The following is a 21,646-nucleotide window of genomic DNA, read 5'->3' as shown; positions in this document are numbered from 1 at the left end:
TTTGGAACAGAAAATTTTATATAAGGCTGTGGAGAAGCAATGTTATTTTGTATGAATATTATATTTAAGATTACCTGCTTGGTATTATTCTGGCTGCTCAATAATGAAATCAAATGAGGCTTCAAGGGAGGAATAGGTATTGAAGAAAACAATGAAGGATATACACTTTATCTCGAAAAAGTATATTGAAGACCCTGACAGAAAAAATGATGAGTTTGTCACCAGAAATTATTGATGTTCCTGTTGCCATCTCAGTTAACAAGCTTGTCCTGTTACAGACCAGCATCTAAGAGCAAGAAAATACTTAAGACATTAAAAAATCCTGCTTAGAGAGAAAAGGTAATGGGACAGAGAACAAATACTTTGACACATTGTTGGGGAAAGTTTAGGAGAAAAAGTGTAGGAGGAAAACTTTTCTCTCCTGGTTCAGTGACCTGGTTTCAGCTGTTATAGAGCTAATTTTCTTCCTCATAATATAGTGCTGTATTTTGGATTTAGAATGAGAAAAATTTTGATGACATATGAATGTTTTGGTTGCTGCAGAGCAGTGTGGACACTAAGAGATTTTTCAGTTCTCACATTGTGTGTCAACAAGGAGGCATGAGAAGTTAGTAAGGGGACACAGCTGGGACAGCTGACCCAGCTGGCCAACCATACCATATGGCATTATGCTGAACAAGAAAACTGTCAGGAGTTGTCTGGGGCATGGCAGCTTGCTTATTGGGGGCAGACTGGGCATTGGTCAGATGGTGAGCAGATGAATTGTACATCATTAATTTTGTGTATTTTTTTACCTTTATTTGCATTCCTTTTCTGTCCTATTAAACTGTACTTATCTCTGCCCCTCTGTTTTATCTTTTTTTTATTATTATTATTATTTTTTCCCCCCATCTCACTGGGGGAAAGTGAGCAAACAGCTGTGGTGTTTAGCTGCCTGCCAGGTTATACCTGGGGTTAGATGTTGCTTCCAAGCAGGTGACTGAATTCTCTAAGAAGCACCAAGGTAAACCTAAAAGTCAAATCTGCAGAGTTTGGGTAGGCTGAATGATTCTCTTTACTTGAGTAAACCTTTTGGCAAAGGACATCCCTTTGCTGCTTAGGAACTCTTTGAGGCTTCTGTTGTGGGCACCTGAGACTTTGACAAGCTGGTCAGCACCCACAGATGCCATGTAACAGCAGTGGCAGCAGTGAGATTCAGTTTATTTATTTGAGTCACTGGCATCTACCCAGAGGAAAGTGAAAACCAAGGTGCTTGTCACCTCAGAGGTGCATTTGTGAGTAATTGTAATTGTCCCCAAGGAATACATGTTGTGGAAATAACTTTCTTAGGTTGCTTTTCAAAGAGGCAAACTTAGATGAGAAGATGCATAGCTTCCCTGGTTTGTTAATGACTAAGGCAGAGCTCAGTATAAAAATAACTAGTAGATGCATAAGCAGTATGTCTGAAATGAAACCTCTTTTATATCTTGAGGAATTTTATCCTTTACAGGACTTTTTTTGGGGCATCTTGACCATCCATTCCAGTGCTTAGCTTACACTACCTGACCTACCATCCTAACATAATAAAATTTCTTAATTTAACAGATTCATTATTGAATTATGAAATCAGAATTTTTTCACTCCTGCAGCTACATCTATGTTTTTGTACCATAAGACAATCAACTTTTCTCATTTATTTTGACAAATACAGATTAGCTGTAAAACATCAGTCTACCAGCATATGAAATGCAAATTGATAATGCCTTAATCACTTTAGATTATTCAGTTTAAAAATTAGATGTTCATAACAACATTGTAGGACTGTAAAACCTTTGTAAGTGTAATACTCTGTTTCACATTGGTTGAAACAGTGTGGTAACAATGTGGCAACAAGCACATGAGGTATGTAAGAATCTTTCTAGCTTATCCACTAGCTAAAAATTTGCTTTTCACACTGAATGTATTGCAGAATGAGCCCCACTTTGTCCAGCTCATGGTAGAGTTGTCTCAAAGAGAGAATTCAGATAAAGCACCAAAGGATAGGATGTTAAATTGCTGAGCATCCAGTATGGACTTTAGGCCTTAAGTCTTCAAAGTATTTAAGCATGAATTTGCACATCAAAGATATGCACAATGACCTGCTACCCAGCAACTTCTGGTGAATTAGCACATTTCATTTTAGATGACTAAAAGACTGAACTCGACTGTCAGAATAGTCAGTCCAGCTCCATTGCAAATATAATATTCACTATTAAAAGCAAATAACTAAAGAGATTGAACCATATTATCATGTAATTGTCTTACTTATCTTCCTTTTGCATTACAAAAATATTTGTCTTTGGCATGGTGTTTGAAGATACTTTTACATGATGCTTCCATTTGCTTTGATTTTAGGTCAATAAGTACTCCCCTGGAAAAGAGGTTAATTTCCTTTCTGTAAAGTTCAGAGCAAAAGCATATCATTCAGTCGGTTAATAAATTCCTAAACAAAGAGGTTACTGTGGGGAAGCCTGCCAAAACCATCAGTGTAGAAGCATCTCTAGCCCCTAAAATAACATGCCTAATGCACTAGCATAGAGAGCATCAGAGAAAAGCTTTAAAGTGTGTGGTCATGGCTTCTTTTGTGGTTTTGGTTTTTCTTAATATGAATATGCTTTGAAATCAAAAGCATTAAAATAAATTTTTTTATAGCATTGATTTGAATAGACATTATATGTTGCTTTTTTAGTTACATTGCAAATGTGCCAGCCTGTATAATGAAAATATTGGACACCTACTTTATAATTTACTGCAATACAGTCAGATCCATCCTGATGGAATTTATCTATTATCTCATTCAATTCTCTCAGGAAAAAAAAAAAAAAAAAAGAAATTATGTCTTTCTCTTTGTGGTCTTAAAGCAGTAAATTCACTAGGTCTGTTGTATTTTTCAGTACTGGGTTTATGGACTTTTCCTTCTTTTCTCTGCCAGCTTATCAACTTTTGTGAATCAATATTTTATTCTAGAAAACTTATCTTGTCCTTCTACCTAAAATTCTACAGTCCAGACAGATAATTCTGTATTTTGGGGGGGGGGGGGGGGGAGTCATAGTGGAGTGATGGAAGAGAAGATGTACATGAGAGAGCATGCTAGAATGCTTAACAGTTATTCTTATAGCAGTAGAATGGAATTCTTACCAGTGTACAACACATTTTTGATAGCAATGTAATTATTGTTCTCAAGAATTCAGGATTTTTTCCCCCATGTGATAAATTGCAGTAAGTATTTGTGAATTAATTAAATTCTTATCTGATAATTATCTACGGTATGTTCGAAGTAGCCATTCATGTAAATTCTGAAGTTAGGATGTTTTTTATCTCTGGCATCTTTCTAAATTATAATGCAAATATTCTAAGTGTTGCTTTACAACTTCGGTTTGAAGGCAGTAAATTAGGGTTAGTGTGAATTGGCATGTTGGTATTATAAACTCAAGATTCATCATGGCTGACATAGAAAATAAGTATGAAACTGAAGGAATTATTACATAATGAATCTCACTTATATAAATACCAGTACCATTATTTTTGCCATTTTTGGTTGTAATATAGCTTGTTGTAGTTATATACGATTTTTAGTCAGGGTCTGAAAAGATTAAAATCAATGATGTTTACTTGGAATAATACTGTTACCAGGGATTTGAAGGATTAACACTAAACTGGATTTTTGTAAGTATAAATTCAGAATGATTAACATGTTTGTTTTTGTCCTGTAAGAAAACCTAAATATCGTTATATTCCTTTAAAACCACTAACTGCTACTACCTTCCTTTGGGGAATACTTTTCAGATGCAACAGTCACCATTAGATTTTGAATTTGATTCTACACCCATTTCTGTGTCTTCCTGTTCCTAGGGGGTTTTTTGCCAGTGGGGAGATGAGCTTTTCAAGGGGTTTGGGTTTTTTTCTGTTGGTATGATTTGGGGATTTTTAAAAATCATTTTGTTTTAAAAATAGAGGAGGCATATGATAATCTCTGAAGCCTTTGGTATTCACTGTAGGATTTATTCTCTACTGTTAGTTCCTGGTAGGTGAAATGATGGTGCATAAGTTCATAGGCAGAAGATAAAGAAGATTTCAAAAGGGACCTAAAGAGTTATGTAGTGCTTTTTGTGTCATAAAGTGAGGAAAAAAAAGGAGCTACAATAAGATTGCAGCAAAGGTTTTACAGTAACACTTTTAAAACTAATGCAAGTACTATATGCATAAAATCAGTTATCAAGCTGGGAGCAGCAAATGTGCTATGTTATCTACAAAGATAACACACACTGCTCATTGTTCTAACTACCTAATTTAACTACCAAGCTTTTATTGCTGCTTCTGCTCAGTTCTTCCATTATTAGCTGAAGTTGAGATTTCTCACAAAAGTTCATCCTTGGCAGTAATAATTTGCTGTAATATAAAATAAATGACTTAACATAAAAGATTTTACTGATTGCAGTGCCAGTTGGCACTTTCTTGTTCTCTGTTGAAAGGAGCACAACACATTGTCTATTACAGCTGCACAGCCACCCTGTGACCACTCTGTGCTGCAAGTTTTAACATTACTGCTTCTGTATGTATTTTTCCCCCATAAATTATTCTTTGCAGAAGAATGTTAATTAGTAACTGATAGATATAAAAATTGCTAGGGACAGCCCATTAATTCCATTTACCTTAATGGCACTTAGATCATAGCTTGCAGTACAGCTGTATTCAGACTGGATTATAAATGTAATTTTGTGCATCATTAACTACCCTGATTAATCTTAGACAGCAAAAGCATAATTATAGAAACACAGGACTTACAATGTGCCAGTTTAAAGTTATAGCTTTGTTCTTTTATATTTACATCAGCGTAAACAACATAGGTTTTGAAAATTTAGACTGAAACAGTTCTCCATTTCTTAATAATTAACTTGTGCCTTGTACTAGTCATTTCTCATTTCTGCTTTTACATGGGAGTTCTTAGGTTTTATTTTGTTTGTGATTTGTTGAGGATTTTTTTAAAGTGCCTTTTGTAAGGTGTTTTGCTTTTGACTGGTGCAATTACTGGATATTTGCATAGTAATTGACAACCATTAGCAAGGTGCTCATTCTGATCAAAGCCTATTAAGGAAAGCACATGTATTTTCTCTCTGGTTTCTGTGGGGGCCAGAAGATGTCATTCTGATTTTCACATTAAAGTCATAGGTCCGAACAAAAGTACAAATTCATATACAATTCTCAGACAGAAGCAGATTTGATGAGTTGCTGACTTTGCAGACAGCAGCTGGGATGTAGCACGTTCTACGTGAGTCCAGGGCTAATGTTAGTGTTTGGGAAGCCTGACCAGCCTGGTATCATAAAAGTTTTTGCCATGCGGGGTTTTTGACTTGAAAGAACTGACAGAGAGAAGATTTGCACTGGTAATGCTATTTCAATAATCATACATCTGAAAGGAAAACTAAAAGCAGTTCCTTGAATGATGATGGTTCAGAAATAGTGTTTGTAAACATGATCATTCTCAAGACCATACTGGATTTTTCAGGATCAGATGGCTGCTGCATGCTGCAAATATGCTGTGTGTCTCCTCATGTGCAGTGTGAACTGAAGATTTTGTAAAAGGGGAAAGAAGAAAAAAATCTTTCCAATCATTAATTCAAAGGGGTGATTGCATTTATGCCTTTTATAATAGCATGTATTTCATGTGTGTGGAAGAAAAAACAGAAACAAGTCAATTTCAATATAACAACCACCATTTGGTTTTAATTCTGTATTTGCGTCTCCTGCTTTCTGCTTCTTTCTAGCTGTAGGCACAGCCAGGCCAGAGCCAATCTGCTATGCAAATTACAAGGAGATAACAAAAAGTAGAATTTTCTCAGTAGTGCCCAAAAAGGCAGAAGCAAATTTCAAGAAGACACAGGAAAAGAAGAAGGGTTGGAGCACAGTAGTTTGCAGCTGCTTCAGAGGTATTTTTTAGTTATCCTATCCCATAGCAGAACTGTTTGTGCATACAGCTGTTCCTGGGAGATGCTGGGGTAAAAGTCAGACTGACTTTTGAAACAAGAACCAAGAGACACAAGGTGTGGTGAGGGTTGATCAAGAGTGCTGCCCTGAGCTAGCAAGGAGTTGGTGGAAGAGGTGATGGCTTCAACTCTGCATTGAGGAACAGACCTTCACAGTGACCTTGAGCCATTACTTACGCTCTGTTCCTATGTGTAAGATGAGGATAATATTTCCTGGCCTCTTAAGTGTGTCACAAAGATCCTGATCATTAATGATTAATCCTGGTCCAGAAATGTGTGCAGTGTGTATTAAGGTCTAATCATAATTGTCAAAGCTGAGATTCAAGATTAAGCCTCGGTTTGCACTTGTTCATCAGAGTATCAAGATAAGCAGGAATGAGTCATAAGTTCATCTCTAATATTACATCAGTATAAAAACTTTACAGCAGCAGGAATGATGTTTTCATTGGTGATGTTGTTTTTATAATCACAGATAATTAAGTGAGTAGAAAACAGGACCAGGCAGAGAGAACAGGGCTGAGAGCCCTGAAGACATCTAAGACAACAGGAGTAAACCCTGTGGGGATTTGTTCTGCACTTTTTATGTCTTCATTTTTTCAGAGTTCTTTCATTAGTTACTGCTATCTTATCAGGTCCCTCATGCCTATTCTGTGTTTTAGATATCTCCAGGACAGAACTTTTACTACAAAAGTGGAGACAATGCACTTATGATACCCATATACCTTAAACAGTGCAAAAAAAGAGAAACCTTCAAAATAATCAAAGCTAGGCTGCTTGTGCATTATGGAATTTCTTTTCTGAAAGAATATGCTAGCAGCACAGATGTCTTTAAGTACTTGACTTGCAGACAACAACTGCACACTTCACAGGCAATAAAATTGCCCGTCTTCACATCCACAGGTACTTTTATGAGGTACTCCAGACATGGATGATCTTGACTCAATGAAGTCTGTGCTGTCTCCTGCAAAGTCATAAGGCTGTGCATAAGAACAAAGGGATTTGCCAAAATTTCCAATACAACTCAGTTTTCATGTTAATTGCCTGTCTGTAAATGGTCTTTGTAAAGGGAAATTCTCAGATGAGACTATTAAGTTCATAATATACACCAAATCCTTTTCAGCCTCACATGCTCTAAAGACTCAAAGGGCACCATAGTTTCACTTAATGTGAAGTGATGCTGTCCTGGCAGCAGGGGTCAGCTGAGGAGATGGAAGAGCTATCCAGGACTGCTTGCCTGCAGCAGCTCACTGTCTAGCTGCTTCATCCATTCATGTTTGCCTAAATTCTGGTTCCCATCTGCATGTATTAGTTCATCTAAGATTACAGCCTGGAGGGACACAGAACATCCCTTCTTACTCACTGGACTCACCTGGTCGATGAACCTCTGACCACCTTCTGTGTGTCAGGATCTGTATGCCACCAGTGTAGTCAAAGTTGATTCAGGCATCCAGTTGGAGTTTGCTTGACTTAAAATCACATAAAAATCAAAATCAACATGAAGCAAATTTAAACAATCAGAGAATTCAAGCAAATGCATTAACTAGTCCAAACCAATACACTCTGCCATGGCAGTAAAGTGAATGTTTTCCACCTTGTGATAGCATCCTTAAACAAAATTAAAAGTTATCAAAGTTGTGCCAGAAAACAAAGGCTCCTATTAACTCAACATTTTGGTCTTTGTAGTTATATTACAACTTATTTTAAGGTAGTAGACTGTTGGAAGGAGGGGATATTTCAACTTTAATCTTGTTTTGAGGTATCTTGAACTTGTATATGCGCACATGTAAAAACAGGTTTCTTTCCTTCTTTGGTTTCATTCAGCTCTGTTTTGATCTACAAAAATTTCAGAACTCGGGGTCAGACTAGTACTCCCTGGCAATACCTTTTTCTAAATTTTAATTTTGATATATCACTCAGATAAAACTTCAAAGATGAGATTGAATGGAAAAGTACACTACTAACGTTTCATCTTTTTCCATATTATATAAAAATGTGCTGAGAATTATTTAATGCATCACATTTCAGAGATGGGTAGGAAGGGATTAAAGCACTTCAAGTAGTGAATGAGCCATAACTATCCTCCACAGCTGTTCAGTGCACTCAGGATTGCACTAATGATTTAGTCACTAAGACTGACAGGGGAGTTGGAATGAATCTCAGTGGTAATCTGTAGAGAATTACTGGAAAAGTACAGTTACAATGTGGGTATCCAGTGATGGTATAAGTGTGTTATTTTCATAAAAAATGGAAGGTAGTCCATTTTTTTTACCATGAAGAAAATAAGACATTCAGCTGATCGGGTGTTGGGTTATAATCTCCATTTATTGGAGTTGGAAATAATCCCATTAATTTCTAAATTATTTCTTTTCTATGTTGTCCTGCTTTCTGCTTCCTAGAGAGCATGAAGAAAAAATCATGTAGATGTTAATTTTTCAGTTAGAAGTACTTTATTAAAATGCAAATCACTCTGACCACCTATTTACATCACCTTGGGATCTCTCTCAGCTTAGTACCAAATCCTAATGTTGTTTATGCATACATAGTTACTAAGAAGAGCAAGATTTCTTTATGTTATTATGTAAGCTCTTAAACTATATCAAGAAATAGCAAGTTGTTTTTTCCATTTTCCAATTTAATATTCCTCTCTCTCTTAGTGGAAGTGAGTATCCTGAGCCCTCAGTCTTATCCTGGTTAAAAAATCAAAGAGGTTTTAAAGCTAATCATGTTACGGAGAGAATAAGCATGTTAATGACTTCTCCTGTGGTCCATAATCCATGATCTGAGCAAAGATGAAGTATTATTTGCATGCAAGGAGATATAATGCTCTTAAGTGATCTCTATGTGGGTTATGAACATACGATGTGAGGCACAATGATGACAGTTGGTCACATGGATTTATATCCTGGAATTATCATAAAAAGGAGAGTAGAACTTCCTTTCATGGGAAGGGAGTGGGGAAAAAAAAGAAAACAAACCAGAGGAACACCTGTAGTCAAATAATTATACTAGCAAATATGTCTGCTTCCACCTGAAGTAGTTGTACCAGGTTCTGAAGAAAGACAGACATCTATTAAAAGCCAAGACAAAAATGCAGTAATTTTCTAATTACTCCATTGTAAGGGGTTGTCGGAATTATAGTGGCTAAACAAGCAGACCAGCTTTATTAAATGTTTCAATTAAAATGTTAAAGTGTTTTACACTGAAACAATTGTAAAATGGGAATCTGGAAAATGTCTTTCTCTCCAACATTCAACTGTTATATTTTAGGCTTTGCTTCCTGAAAATACTTGATCACTGAAGTATTATCCACCAGAACCTAGGATAAAATTATTCAGTCCCCTTAACAGTTTTTTCTTTTTATTATGGGGTATGTGGATTAAATTGTTGTTGGAGTCCCTTTTAGTTTATTTTCTGATTCTGCAAATATATGGCTTAAGAATTGTTACTTCTCCTAGTGTTAAATCTTAACCAAGTAAGATTTTGAAATGGGTTGAAATTCTATAAAATTATAGATTTGACAGAGTATTTTAATAATGTCAGAAGCATATCATGATATTTTTTTTAATTAAGACTATACCTCCTTAAACAGTCCAGGTATAGAACAGAATAAAAATGGTAAATAAGAATTGTTTAAATAGGCTGAAAAAGTGTAACAGCATGAATGGGAACTTCGAATTGCAGAATTATTTTGTTAGTTCTTAAATGTATATATATATATATATATATATATATATATATATATATGCAGTCTCTTCTCTGAAAAAACATGTAGTAGTTTTCAGAGACCACTTTGCACCCTGACACTTGTAAGCAATTCACTTGTAAGAGTGAATCAAGTACCTCTTTGCTAGTTCTCTGGCAGACATCCTGCTTTTATTGTTGCTGTGATTAGAAAGACTCACTGTTATTAAATACCAGTTAGGTACAGTTTTCTGAGATACATTCACATATGAATGATGCTACTGGGAATGTGTTGTGCAACCCTCATTATGCCTGCCAACCTTTTGTTCCAAACTCTTGAGCACAAACATAAAAATGCCCTTAACTTTTTAAAATGGATTCTTTTTTCTCATGAACTCATTTTTCATTTGTTCTTGGTGAGTCTCAGAAAACAAATGGTGTTTGTGAACCTTAGGTTTTTATCTTTATTGGTATCTTTAGAGATATCTTCAGGGAGAGTATAACACTTATGTCTCTTTGTTTTAAGCAATTGTTTTTTGTTTAATCATATTTTTACCATCTGCCACTGCTCACTTAAGTGAGCAAATAAAAGAAGCAATCCACCCTTTCTTTGCACACAATTTTGTTAATGCCTACTAGAAGTGGAATGAGTAATTCTCTCACTTTCAAGGTGATCTGTTTCATGTTGGTCTGTTCTTATGCTGCAATTGTTGTATTGAGTGTTGTTCACTAGGTAATTGAGCAGTATGATAAACACACCACATTTGGCTGCCTTTCATCTTCTTTAGGAGAATCTTATAGGCCTGGTAGAATTTTCCTTTGGATAAGAACTGAGAATCAATATTGGTTTCACAATTAAGAAGATTATTTTCTATAGTATTTGTGCTCTCTTTGTTTCATAAACCAGAAAGCATGTTTTGAATGAGATCAGACTAAAATAAGGGCATTTTAGAAAATCAGTTGAATACCACTCCAGAGAGTTGTTCTCTGAGATGTTAGGCAAGTCACCTAACACAAATGTTTCCCAGACAACTTTATGGATTGCAAGTCCAACTTGCAGTTGTAAAGCTGTCTTTAGTCTGTCTCTTCACTGTCACAGATCAATCTGGAATCAGGAATTGTGTGGGGAACACAGGAAAGGCAATATAATAGTAAGTACTGTCAGGTACATTAGGTTGAGTAACTGGAACTGGTGTACAGCTTTTGTTCTTTATTTCTGAGAAAATACCATCTCTTATCTAAAAAAGAAGTTTTCAAAGTAAGTTAATTATACTTGTGAACTACTCACATCCTGGGCCAGTGAAGACTGTAGGAGAGCCAATGAATAGGCTGATAATTCCTATTGGCAGTGAAGTTTCAGCTTTATATAGTCAGTGAGGTTTAGGGTTATTCATTGAACCTCTTGGACAAAACACAACATTGAACATTGTCCATCTTCTAAGCAGAACAAAGCAAAAACCTTTTGGGGAAAAGATGTGAACATACTTCAAAAACATAAATTCATAAAAGTGTCAAATTAAGGTTTATAGGCATTTCATGTTTTAAGGGCTTGATCTGCAACCTTAAAGTTCTCTTAGTACTTTGTGTTTCTGTATTTAGCATACATACACAGATTTGTTCCAGTTTGACAATCCTTCACATGTTGTTTAGTGTGTTTGATTAGCATAATCACTGTGTGATTATTTCTTACTAGCTTTAGCATATGCAAATTCTTGTCTTTTGACTGACAACCATTATTAGACAATCAGAGTGTAAGGATTTGCATAATCTCTCTGTGGTTACAGTATTTGTGTGCAATACCACTGTGAATGCAAATCCTTTTGCTCTGACTGGTTTCTCTCTATTCAAGCAGCTTGCCAGGAATACTGCTGCTGCTGCTTCAGCATCTCATTTGCAAGTGGAAAAATCTACAAGAAAAAAAAATAACAAAAAGAAGGAAAGAAATACTAGAGTCACATCAGAAAGGTCACTAGACAACTATTACAATTAAATAGCTCAGTTAGGAAAAATAAAAAAAAAAGCAAGAAACACTCTTATAGGATTTCAACAAAAGAATAAAAGGTTTACTTTGGGAATTCATTCTGAAGTACTATTTGAGTGATCTATTGCACTTTTTGGGAACTGACAGCAATTTTCTTTTTAATAATTACCACTTTTTAAAAGAAAAGTAATTATTCTGTAAATATTGCACATCATTGTAGTTGGTGCAGATATTTTACATTAATTATGTTATATTTAACAAGGATGAGCAATATTTCTGGAAAGCATCAGGTTAATTCTACCCTCTTTCATTGATAAGAACAGAAATGGTAGACATTAAGAAAAGATGGGTAGTTCTGAGTTCAACTCTGCATAATTATTCACCATAATTACTAGGGCAATATTAAATAAATTAGCAGTAAAAGGCTAAGACATACATGGTAGCACATCTAGAATGTGTATTCTGTTTGATATTATTTTCTCTGTACATGAAATCAAAATATTGTTGAACATAATTTTTTGTGTGTGCTTAATTATGTTTACTAAGCTTTTACCATCATTCCTTTTGAATTGTGTTCTTTAGTTAGTTTATAAGATTCTTATTCACAGATTAATGTGGTTCTGGAAAAAAACAGCCCTGGAGTGGCAACCTTACTATATGGGACTTATTTCTTATGCAAATGTAGAATGTCAGATACACTTAGGATCAAATTGCTGAGCTGTTGTTGAGATGTTCTTTTCTGACATGGTCACCAGGATATTAAGAAGGTGTCAGGTAGGTTGTAAGTTATAGGTCTGACACTTGTGGAAAGCATCATATTCTGCACAGAGTTTTTTTAATGTGCATGGTTAATAAATACTTTTATGAGTGTTGGGATTGCTGTGCAAACACAGAAATGAACAGCAATGTGTGACACACAGTACTTCATGTTTTTCCAAGAAGTTTTAGACCTGTGGCACATGCTTTGTGCTACTTGAAAATGCAAACGAAGTAGATGCCAAGTAACTCTTGGAGAAGGAGTAGCTCCCACTCAGCTGCACGGTGCCCATGATGTGGGCAGTCTATACAGCCAATATAAGTCTGAAAGTACAGGAGTACTTCAAAATATCTAACTTTCTGCATAAGTAATAATATTAAAATGTAGTGTATCTAGTATAATAATGCTGCATCTCTACCACTGACCAGCATGATTGCAGAGGAAATGTCTGTGAATTCTTGATGCCTTTGAGATCACAGAGGAACTGCTCAGTTTTCAATTCGAAATAGTCACATTATGTTGTAAGAAAATTACTGGCTTAAGAGTCCTGAGCTATAAATGACAATGACTTTGCACCATTGATGAGCATTCTTATAGTTTAACCTTTCTGTTTCTATAAGTATGGCACAACAATCATCAAGTAGGCAATTTTATGTTTGAACTGGTTGGTGTCAAAACTGCATCTATCATGCAGTTTTAAAAATGGGTCAGGTTCAGCAATAAGTATGACATAGAGGATGTGATATTTTGGGATCTTTACTTGGTAATGGCAAAGATGGATGCAGGATTTAAACTGCTTCTTAGAAACTCTTATTAGTTTCACTATGTGTTGGAACATAACAGAATGAATGAAAGGAGCCTCCACTGAATTGTCTTTATTTCTTATCAATGTTACAACCCTAACACTAACACAATGTTACAAACAAAATAACATTAAAGGAATTATATTATGAGTAATTGTACATAATTATTACAATTATATGTATATAATTATATATTTATGACTCTGGTTTCTTTCTCTGGTTTGGATTTCTACAAACATATGTATTAGTAAGTACAAAATTAGGCCAAAGAAGCACAATATTAATTGTAATATTATTATCAAATAATATTGGATCTGGATTTTAATAGATTCTGGGAGGTGGTGGTCCTATGTCACTAAATTCAGTTAGCTGTTCAAGTAAAGGAAATCAGTCTTTTTGTGGGTAATTTTTTTAAATTACTTCTAAAATGGTCTACAGCAACTTCTTCCTGAGAGCTTCAATGACTTGACATGTTTTTGCTCACTTAGTGTAAGACCATAGTGATCTGAGTCAATCCTTTTCAGCTAGTTTCTTTGGTTGTGAGGTAAAAATACTTTCTTATTTATTTGATTGCTTTAAGCCTAACGCTCTGAACAGACTCTAGGCATCCACATTGTCTTATCTTTTGACCTGGATGCTTTTATTTAGAAATATTAGTGAATTTCAATTACTTACTGCAAACCTTATGCATCTGGAATGCTCATACCATGGCTTTTAGCTTTAATAAAAAAATTAAAAGTAAGTCCCTTTGGTTTATATCCCTTTTGTGATTTGAACCTCTATGGGTCAAACTTGCATGCTTTCCTTTGTTCTTGCTTTTTTTTTTTGTTTTTAGTTTAGGCAAATTCTTATGCCTCTGGTATAAGAAGTCACAGAAAAGACACTCATAAAAATATACATATTAAAAATTTCTTGAAATTCAGAATAACACTGAAAATTCTTGAAATTTGGTGTTTGAATTTCAGCTTCAGCATAAAACAATTCTTCACACACACACACAAACAAGCTCATGCACAAATGTAAAAACACTTAGAAATTATCTGTGGAAAATACGTAAGATTTATTTTCCAAAGGATCAGATTTCTCTACATGTAAAATACACCATCCCAGGTTCTGCATTACACAGATACTTACTGAAAATTTAATGAGATTAAGACTTTGCTACAGAAAGCCTTCAAGGATAGCAGCTGTGGTGATTCTGGAAAAATGTCCAAGGCAGGTAGAATAACAAGGGATCTCCTGAGTCATCTTCTTGGGGATTTTGTGGTCAGTGTTTCCACCAGGAAAGTTCATGCAACAGCTACTCCTTTCATCTTCAGTCCACAAAATAAAGAGCATTTTCATGCTCTATAGTAAACACAAGAACAAGGAATACAGCTAATATCATAGGTCTGGCAAGACTGAATTTAAAACAAGCAAAACCAATTATAATGATAGCATCAAAGCTAAGAATATGCAGTAAGAGGTAAAGTTCTATTATGCCCTTGGTTTCAGCCTGGATTTTCCTAAAGTATTGTAAGTTCCTAAAAGTTTGGAGAAGGGAGTACAGTATTTGATCAAAGAATGTGAATCATATCATCTTGCCACAAATTTCAGCTTGAATAAGTAAAATATAGACGATGTTATTCATGTGCATGTATCGAAATCAAAAATCAGTCAAATTATATATTTATCTTCATTGCTCAATCTAATAGTAATCCTGTGCTTTGCAGTAAACTTTGAGCACTGTGCTATCCCTGGACTGACCATGTGGAAAAGTGTGACATATATAAAAATGTCTGGTGCTGGAGAGTAGAAAGCCAAAAGGTGATGGACAAGTCAAACACAGTGCAACTCTCAGAGCAAACTCTTTGTGTTGTATTGTCAAGAGGAAGTAAAGGGACATCTTGTCAGCCTTGGTTTTCTGCTCAGCTTTGACATCTGAATGATAATCTTTCATATGGATTGCAAACTTCTCTGTCCTTCATTTTAATGAGAGTAAATTAAATTAGTTTCATCAAAGAAATTAAATCCAGAATTGTAAAATAGCCCTAGTATTGAGTAAAAAGCAGATTTTATAAAAGTTTATCATGAGAACTTTTATTTTAAAAGTGCATACCACTTACATAAGTTGAAATGAAATTTATATGTGTAATTAGTAATGTTCAGTAAGTCTCAAAGTGCTGGAGATGCTTTAAAGTATCTCAGTACTTGCTGATTATCTTGACTATATGATATTATTACCCTCTATTTCCCTGCAATTCTTGCTCCCTGTTTTCTGCAATCAACAAGCTCTATTCCTCTAACTCTCAGAAGGTCTCCTCTGTCTTCCAATATCTGTGAGATCTGCGTCCTTATCATACTGCACCTAAGTATCCTGCTGCCTCTCAGATTTCCTGCTTAAAACTTGTGGAGGCTTATCTGATGCTTTTGCATGTTTATTTGGAATTTGTGGATTGCTGATGTTTCCCAAATGAAATCTCCAGGGAAAACAAATAATGTTAAATATCCTTCAAGCATTCTGTCCCAAGTTTATTAGAATCTGGTGCTAAATTTTTAAGTCTAACTGTGCTTTGCAGTATCAAAGAACTATCCTCCCATCCTTGGAAGTGTTCAAGGTCAGGCTGGATGGGGCTTTGAGCAATCTGATCTAGTGGAATGTGCCCCTGCCTATGGCAGTGTTTGGAAATAGATGATCTATGAGGTGGTTTTCAACCCAAACAATTCTATGAGTCTATGAACTGGCAGAGAAGGGATTATTATTTTGAAGCAGTTTTTCTTAATTAATTTGCAAAGTGTTCTATCCAGAACACTTCTTCATTTAGAGCTGTAAATACAAAGTATCCTATTCCCACTAATGCCATATAGCTGTATACCTAGAACTCTATAAAAACTCAAGGGGAAGGTTGCTGATGAGTTTCTGTATCAGCCGATAAACAAGAGAAAATCTGTGGTCTTAGTAGAAAATAAACCACACATTTTTTTCCATGAGACCAAATTAAAATTAAATATAACATAGAGCAACTAGTCTACACATTCATGATCTTTTTAATTCTAAAAAAATATTTTGTCTCATTCTCAATATGAAAACATCACTTGCCTCAGAAATCCAACCTCACTTGGAGCTAGAATACTTACTCTGGAGATGGGTAAGTCCAGTTGCAAAAAAAATTAGTTTTTCCATCTTGTGAACCATGGTAGTACCTTTTATTTAACCCATAGAGCACAGCTGTCGACTTTCTCAAGTCATTGTGAGATAATGGGCACTTGTGTGATAGTGGGAAAGATCAACATGGTAACACTCAAGGCCATTATCTCTCATTATCTGAAAAGTGCCATACCTTGAGGAAGTGAATAAAGAAGCTCTCTAAAGAATCTCGCAGCTGTGGTTCATGTGAAGCCAGTTACACTGGATCCGAGAATGCACAATTTCTTGTTACTCTCTGCTGACTTATCCATGTATCTGAACTTCAGGTTTCCCTAATTGCTTTAGACCTGCAGTGGCAAGAGGAACAGAATTTCTCCAATCTTGAACAGCACAGAATTAGCAACAGTTAATACCATGTCATGTTTTAGTGTTAAAAATAGCAAGATACAGGGCTATTGATTCTGCTGGTATAAGAATTCACCTCTCAGTGGAGCAGTCAAAAAAAGAAGAGCTGTTACAATTTATTTATTTTCCTATGTAGTGGTGTCCTTTTTGGTCTATGGAATAGTATTTTTGGATTGTAGGCTTTTTCAAGATCATGTTACTCAATAAAAGGAGTGCTCCTAAAACACAGTTTGACCACTGCAGAAAGTTTTACACAACTTGCTGTCATCTTTCAGAGCTTGATATACTCTGCCCTTAGTCAACAGTGTTATTTTGGGGTTATATTACAGTGGCATCCCTCATTTCTAGATGGGATTGGTGTTCTTTTATGCTGGTCAGTCCAAAATATATGACGTAGTTCACATCAAATTGAAGATGCTCAAACTGAGATTTTTTTTCAGGCCATTCTGCCATTCTATAAAGCTCTGCTGTCTTCCTTGGTTTGTCTGGGGGGTTTGTGTGTGCCCGTGTATTAAATTTTTTTTTTTTTTAACCAATCTTATTTTCATTTCAACAGGAATTAATTTAAAGACCTATTTCATATTTGACACTGAACAACTGTCAGGTGATGAAAAAATTCTGTAGTGAACTGTTCTGGATTCACTGGAATAGAGGCCATGAGTATCTACCATTACAGCTTTCATGAATAATTGATTACTCTAAGGACAAACTCTGATTCTTTATTTATCAAATAACCCTTTGCCAACAGACTAGAAAATAGTGAATCATGAAGACATGGACATGGAGAAAGATGGAATTTTTTTCATGGCATAGACAGATTATGCTCTGTGAATACTGGTTATCAGAATTACTCAAAATATGTGTGATTTTTTAACAATTTAAAGATAAAAAATATCAGGGGCTTAACCAAGTTGCTGCAAAGCTATTACCAGACTTTTTAAGATCTGTCAAATGTTTTTTTGTGAAAAACAAATGAGCATATTGTTCAATTAATTTGGGGAAGGTGATTTCAATCCACAAGTTAAAAAATCCCTTGAGTAGCTTTAGTGAAGTTCTCTGCCAAAATGGCGTACATTTTTTTTTAATATGGACCCTGACTTTCAGACAGTATCAGATCAGTGTTCTGGTAGAAGTTAGCTAAGAATAATCCTTTTCATAAAAGTCCAAATTCATCCTTAAAGCAGAGTTTATTCAAAATACTTTCCTCCAAATGATTTTGAAAATTGTCTTTGGAGGATTTGTATATTTTGTAAGTTGTGTAGATGTTTTTTCAAGGAAGAGATTCATTTATTGCTTCATGGGATATTATTATTATTATTATTATTATTATTATTATTATTATTATTATTATTATTATTATTATTTAATACTGAGGTATTGTGTGCTATTCTGAAATTACATAAACATAATATAATATAATATATAATTATATATAATTATATATTATACATAATTATTTATATTTTTATTAGTTTAAATTATAATTTAATATAATAAATTATATGTATACATGTATATAATATATAATGTATATTATTTCACATTTTCATTGATTCTTTTCTTAGTAATTTTATTTTAAATGTTCTTGTTTTAGTTATTGAAGTAGCTTTTCCCTGACATAAAAATCACAAATTGGTCTTTGGATAGGAAAGCCTGTTCAGCATTTACAGCTTATACCTTTTTTCAGTAAAGGGAGATTGGTGCATATAAAATTAAACTAAAGAGATGCGTTTCAAGAAAGTTAATGACATTTTTATTTGTTTCTTTCTGCATAACCTCTCAGAATAACTACATGAAGAAGAAATACTCATTTTCAAAGAAAAATAGTAGTTTTCTGTTAGGTCATAGTACAGCATGATATAGAACCTGTTTTGAGATTTTAGATAACATAGCACACAGTGGAACAGCAAAAGCTTTTTATTTTTCTTCTCTCTTCACAGATGGACCCAATTCAGAAAGCTGTAATAAATCATACATTTGGAGTTCCTCTTCCTCACCGAAGAAAGCAAATCATATCATGCAACATTTGCCAGCTGAGATTCAATTCTGATGTAAGTCGATCATTTTGTATCAGATTAGAAATATCTACTTATCTTCTAGGATGTGCCATAATTTCCAGAAATTGAGCCTAAATGAAATGTTGTGATTTCAGTTTGTTGCTCAGCAGATGAAAAGGCTGTAAGCTGTTTCAAATAAACACAATGGCTTGGTAATGTTTATACACCCAGCCAGATTTTCCCTGCCAATATATCCCTGTAAGCTCATCAACTTCAGTTCTGCTGCACTGAGTGTAAACAGGAAAAATTGACTGATCCCTGGTATATCTGCTGGATCCCAATTCTTCTACCAGTTATGTGTACCTTCATTTGGCTCCTACCTTGCATCCTCTCACTCCTCCAGCAACAAAGCAGAAGAAGCTGAACTGGAGATGCTCCTAATACACCAAGGAAGTGAACCTGTCTCCCATAATTACCCAAGGGAGCTGTGCTGTGATGCTCCTTGCCAATTAATACCTTTTGTGTCACAGAAAAGCCTCTTAGGTTTTAGCTCTTCTATTTCCTTCTCAGAATCACTGTGTATGAAAACCAAACCTGACATAGTAAAATGTATTTCTTTCTGCTATTCTTGGCTCTTCAGGAAGTTTCTTCACATGGGCATTGCTAGTGGGAACTAATCTTCCCCTGCCTTTAATTCATTATGTAATTTAAATATGGAAGTTAGTTCTGTAGAATAAAAATGTTTTAACTTAGAATGAGGTCAAACCCAAAACTGTCCACAAGGGTCATAGGAAGAAGTGAAATAATTCATGTGTACTCTTGCCTCTCTAAAGGCAGCTATTTATATACAGTTTGTACTATTTTTAGTTTATTGATTATTTATCAAAACCATGAGCTTCTCAAAAACTTAAATTCAACCTTGAAGTCTAATTTTAGAGATTTCTCATTAAGGGGTGAAAATATTGTAGCTCTTTTCATTCCCCTCAGCTTTTTATCCCTTGAAAATAATTTCAAAATATCTCAGTCACCATTTCTGGACCAGTCAGCATCACATACTTAATTTTACTGATGACTTCAGGTTATTTGCTTCATTTACTGAATGGGCACCTTCTCTTATAACACTGACATAATTCTCAAAGAGTGGTGCAAGGAAGGGCAATACACTCTCTGAAACTGTCACACCCCTCACAGATTAAAATAGAAGAGTCAAATTAGGCTCTTCCATTTAGAAACCAGATGCCAAAATTAGGACTGTGGATGCTGAGTCATTTATGAGGAGGGAATGATGGAGACTTCTGGGCCACAGTGGTTCTTACCATTGGAGCAACCCAATCTATCACTAGAAATTTTCAGCTTTTTCAGCTTTGTCTCAGGAAAAAGCATGTCACACTGAACAAGACACAGTATGTAGCTGAGAGATCAAATACTTCAGTGTTACATACCAGAGTGAAACATTGCCTTTCAAAGAGAATATACCATTTGTTTGTCTTCAAAAAGGTCTGAACAAAAGACAAGATGAACATATCAGTAAAGTTACTTAGTCATTAGCAGTTACACGACTTGGATTGATATGTGGAGTGGAAAGTTTTCCAGCTGAGATCTATGCATTTTCCAGAATAAAATGTTTGAACTAAAAATTGTTCTACACAGAGACAAATAAAGCATCAGTGGACCCTGATAATTGTTACTCAGAGGACTACTCTGCTCCCATACTGCTTCTCTTAGGTTTCTGAAGAAGAGAGAGGGAAGAAGCAGAGGCCACTTTCAGAGCCACCTACAGTGTCCAAAAAACTAATTTTGGAAGACCTATATTAATTTAAGCTGTTCACAGAAAACTCTTGGAAGATTAGCTGATATTTATCTGTCCTGTCACACCTTCAGGTGTTGGAGGCTTGAACTCAAATAGTCAACATTGTTCAAAAGGTTGTTTTAATACTCCCCTCTCTCTAATAGATCAATATTGTCTTTACTGAATAGGGAGACTTTCTTGATGAGTATATTTAATTTTCCACTTTTAATATTCACCTAAGTTCTAAAGCAACCGCAGTGTTGATTAATTGAGAGATTATGATCCAAAATCCACCCATTGATTAACCTGAAATGATATCTCTTCCCCTTTTCACTACCACAAAGAGGCAACTTGTGAATATCTTTATGGTAGTGTCTTCTCATTCCAGTGCTTATAGTTATTACTGCTGAAAATCACTAAGTGCTCTGCTGAGCTATTCAAGAAATAATTTGTAGTCAGAGTTCCACTGCAGTTTAGGAATGTTTTTCTGCAACGTGGAGGGAATAAGTAGAGCTATTTTCTGCATTGCTTAGGTAATTTTGAAATGTCCACCTGTGTCTGTGTTTGAAGCAAAAATGTGGTAAATGAAAGATTTAATATTTGGATTCAAAGAAAAAAATGCTTTGAAGGAAAAGGGCTGTTAGCTATCATTTTTTGATAACTCTATTATGAATGGCAAGCACACACATTGTAATTCTTTCTCCTATTATCATGAAAAAGTTTTCATTTACTCAATATTCCTACCTTTCATTTTCATCATATTTTGTTGAACACAATTTAAATCCATAACAGCAATAAATAACTTTTCTGTCTAGGAACCTAGGCTTTATGTATATTCTACCAATATGTCTCTATTTTTAGATGCAGGAGATAGGTTTTATCAGAGAGTAATGAATAGAAATTCCATTTTCCTCATACACAACAATATTATGAAAATGTTTACAATAAAACTGGTCTGTGGGATTTTTCTTTTTTGCATAGAATACACAATTTTCTCCCTTTAGATAGAAATTTCTTTAAGGCAGCAGAGGTTTTTTTTCTGGTTACATGGTATCAAAATCACTTTTAAAAAATATGAGAAAAGGCAGTACAATAGTCTAAAAT

At 34.9% G+C, this 21,646-nt stretch overlaps 1 protein-coding gene across 7 annotated transcripts in view; it reads left to right on the top strand.

Annotated features, from left to right (window-relative positions):
- The window catches only part of ZNF385D (zinc finger protein 385D), a 453,016-nt gene that overhangs the window by 339,353 nt on the left and 92,017 nt on the right, over positions 1-21,646 (top strand). For all 7 annotated transcript variants that reach the window (XM_085573190.1, XM_085573187.1, XM_021538112.4 and 4 more), the window contains one exon: positions 18,697-18,807. In XM_085573190.1, the coding sequence (XP_085429316.1) occupies positions 18,697-18,807 (111 nt within the window). The remainder of the gene's footprint in view (positions 1-18,696; positions 18,808-21,646) is intronic.

This window comes from Lonchura striata, chromosome 2 (assembly GCF_050655825.1).
Source record: "Lonchura striata isolate lonStrDom1 chromosome 2, ASM5065582v1, whole genome shotgun sequence".
Taxonomy (NCBI): domain Eukaryota; kingdom Metazoa; phylum Chordata; class Aves; order Passeriformes; family Estrildidae; genus Lonchura; species Lonchura striata.
Note: the sequence above shows the minus strand (reverse complement) of the source record. Positions and strands in the feature narration are given on the sequence as shown.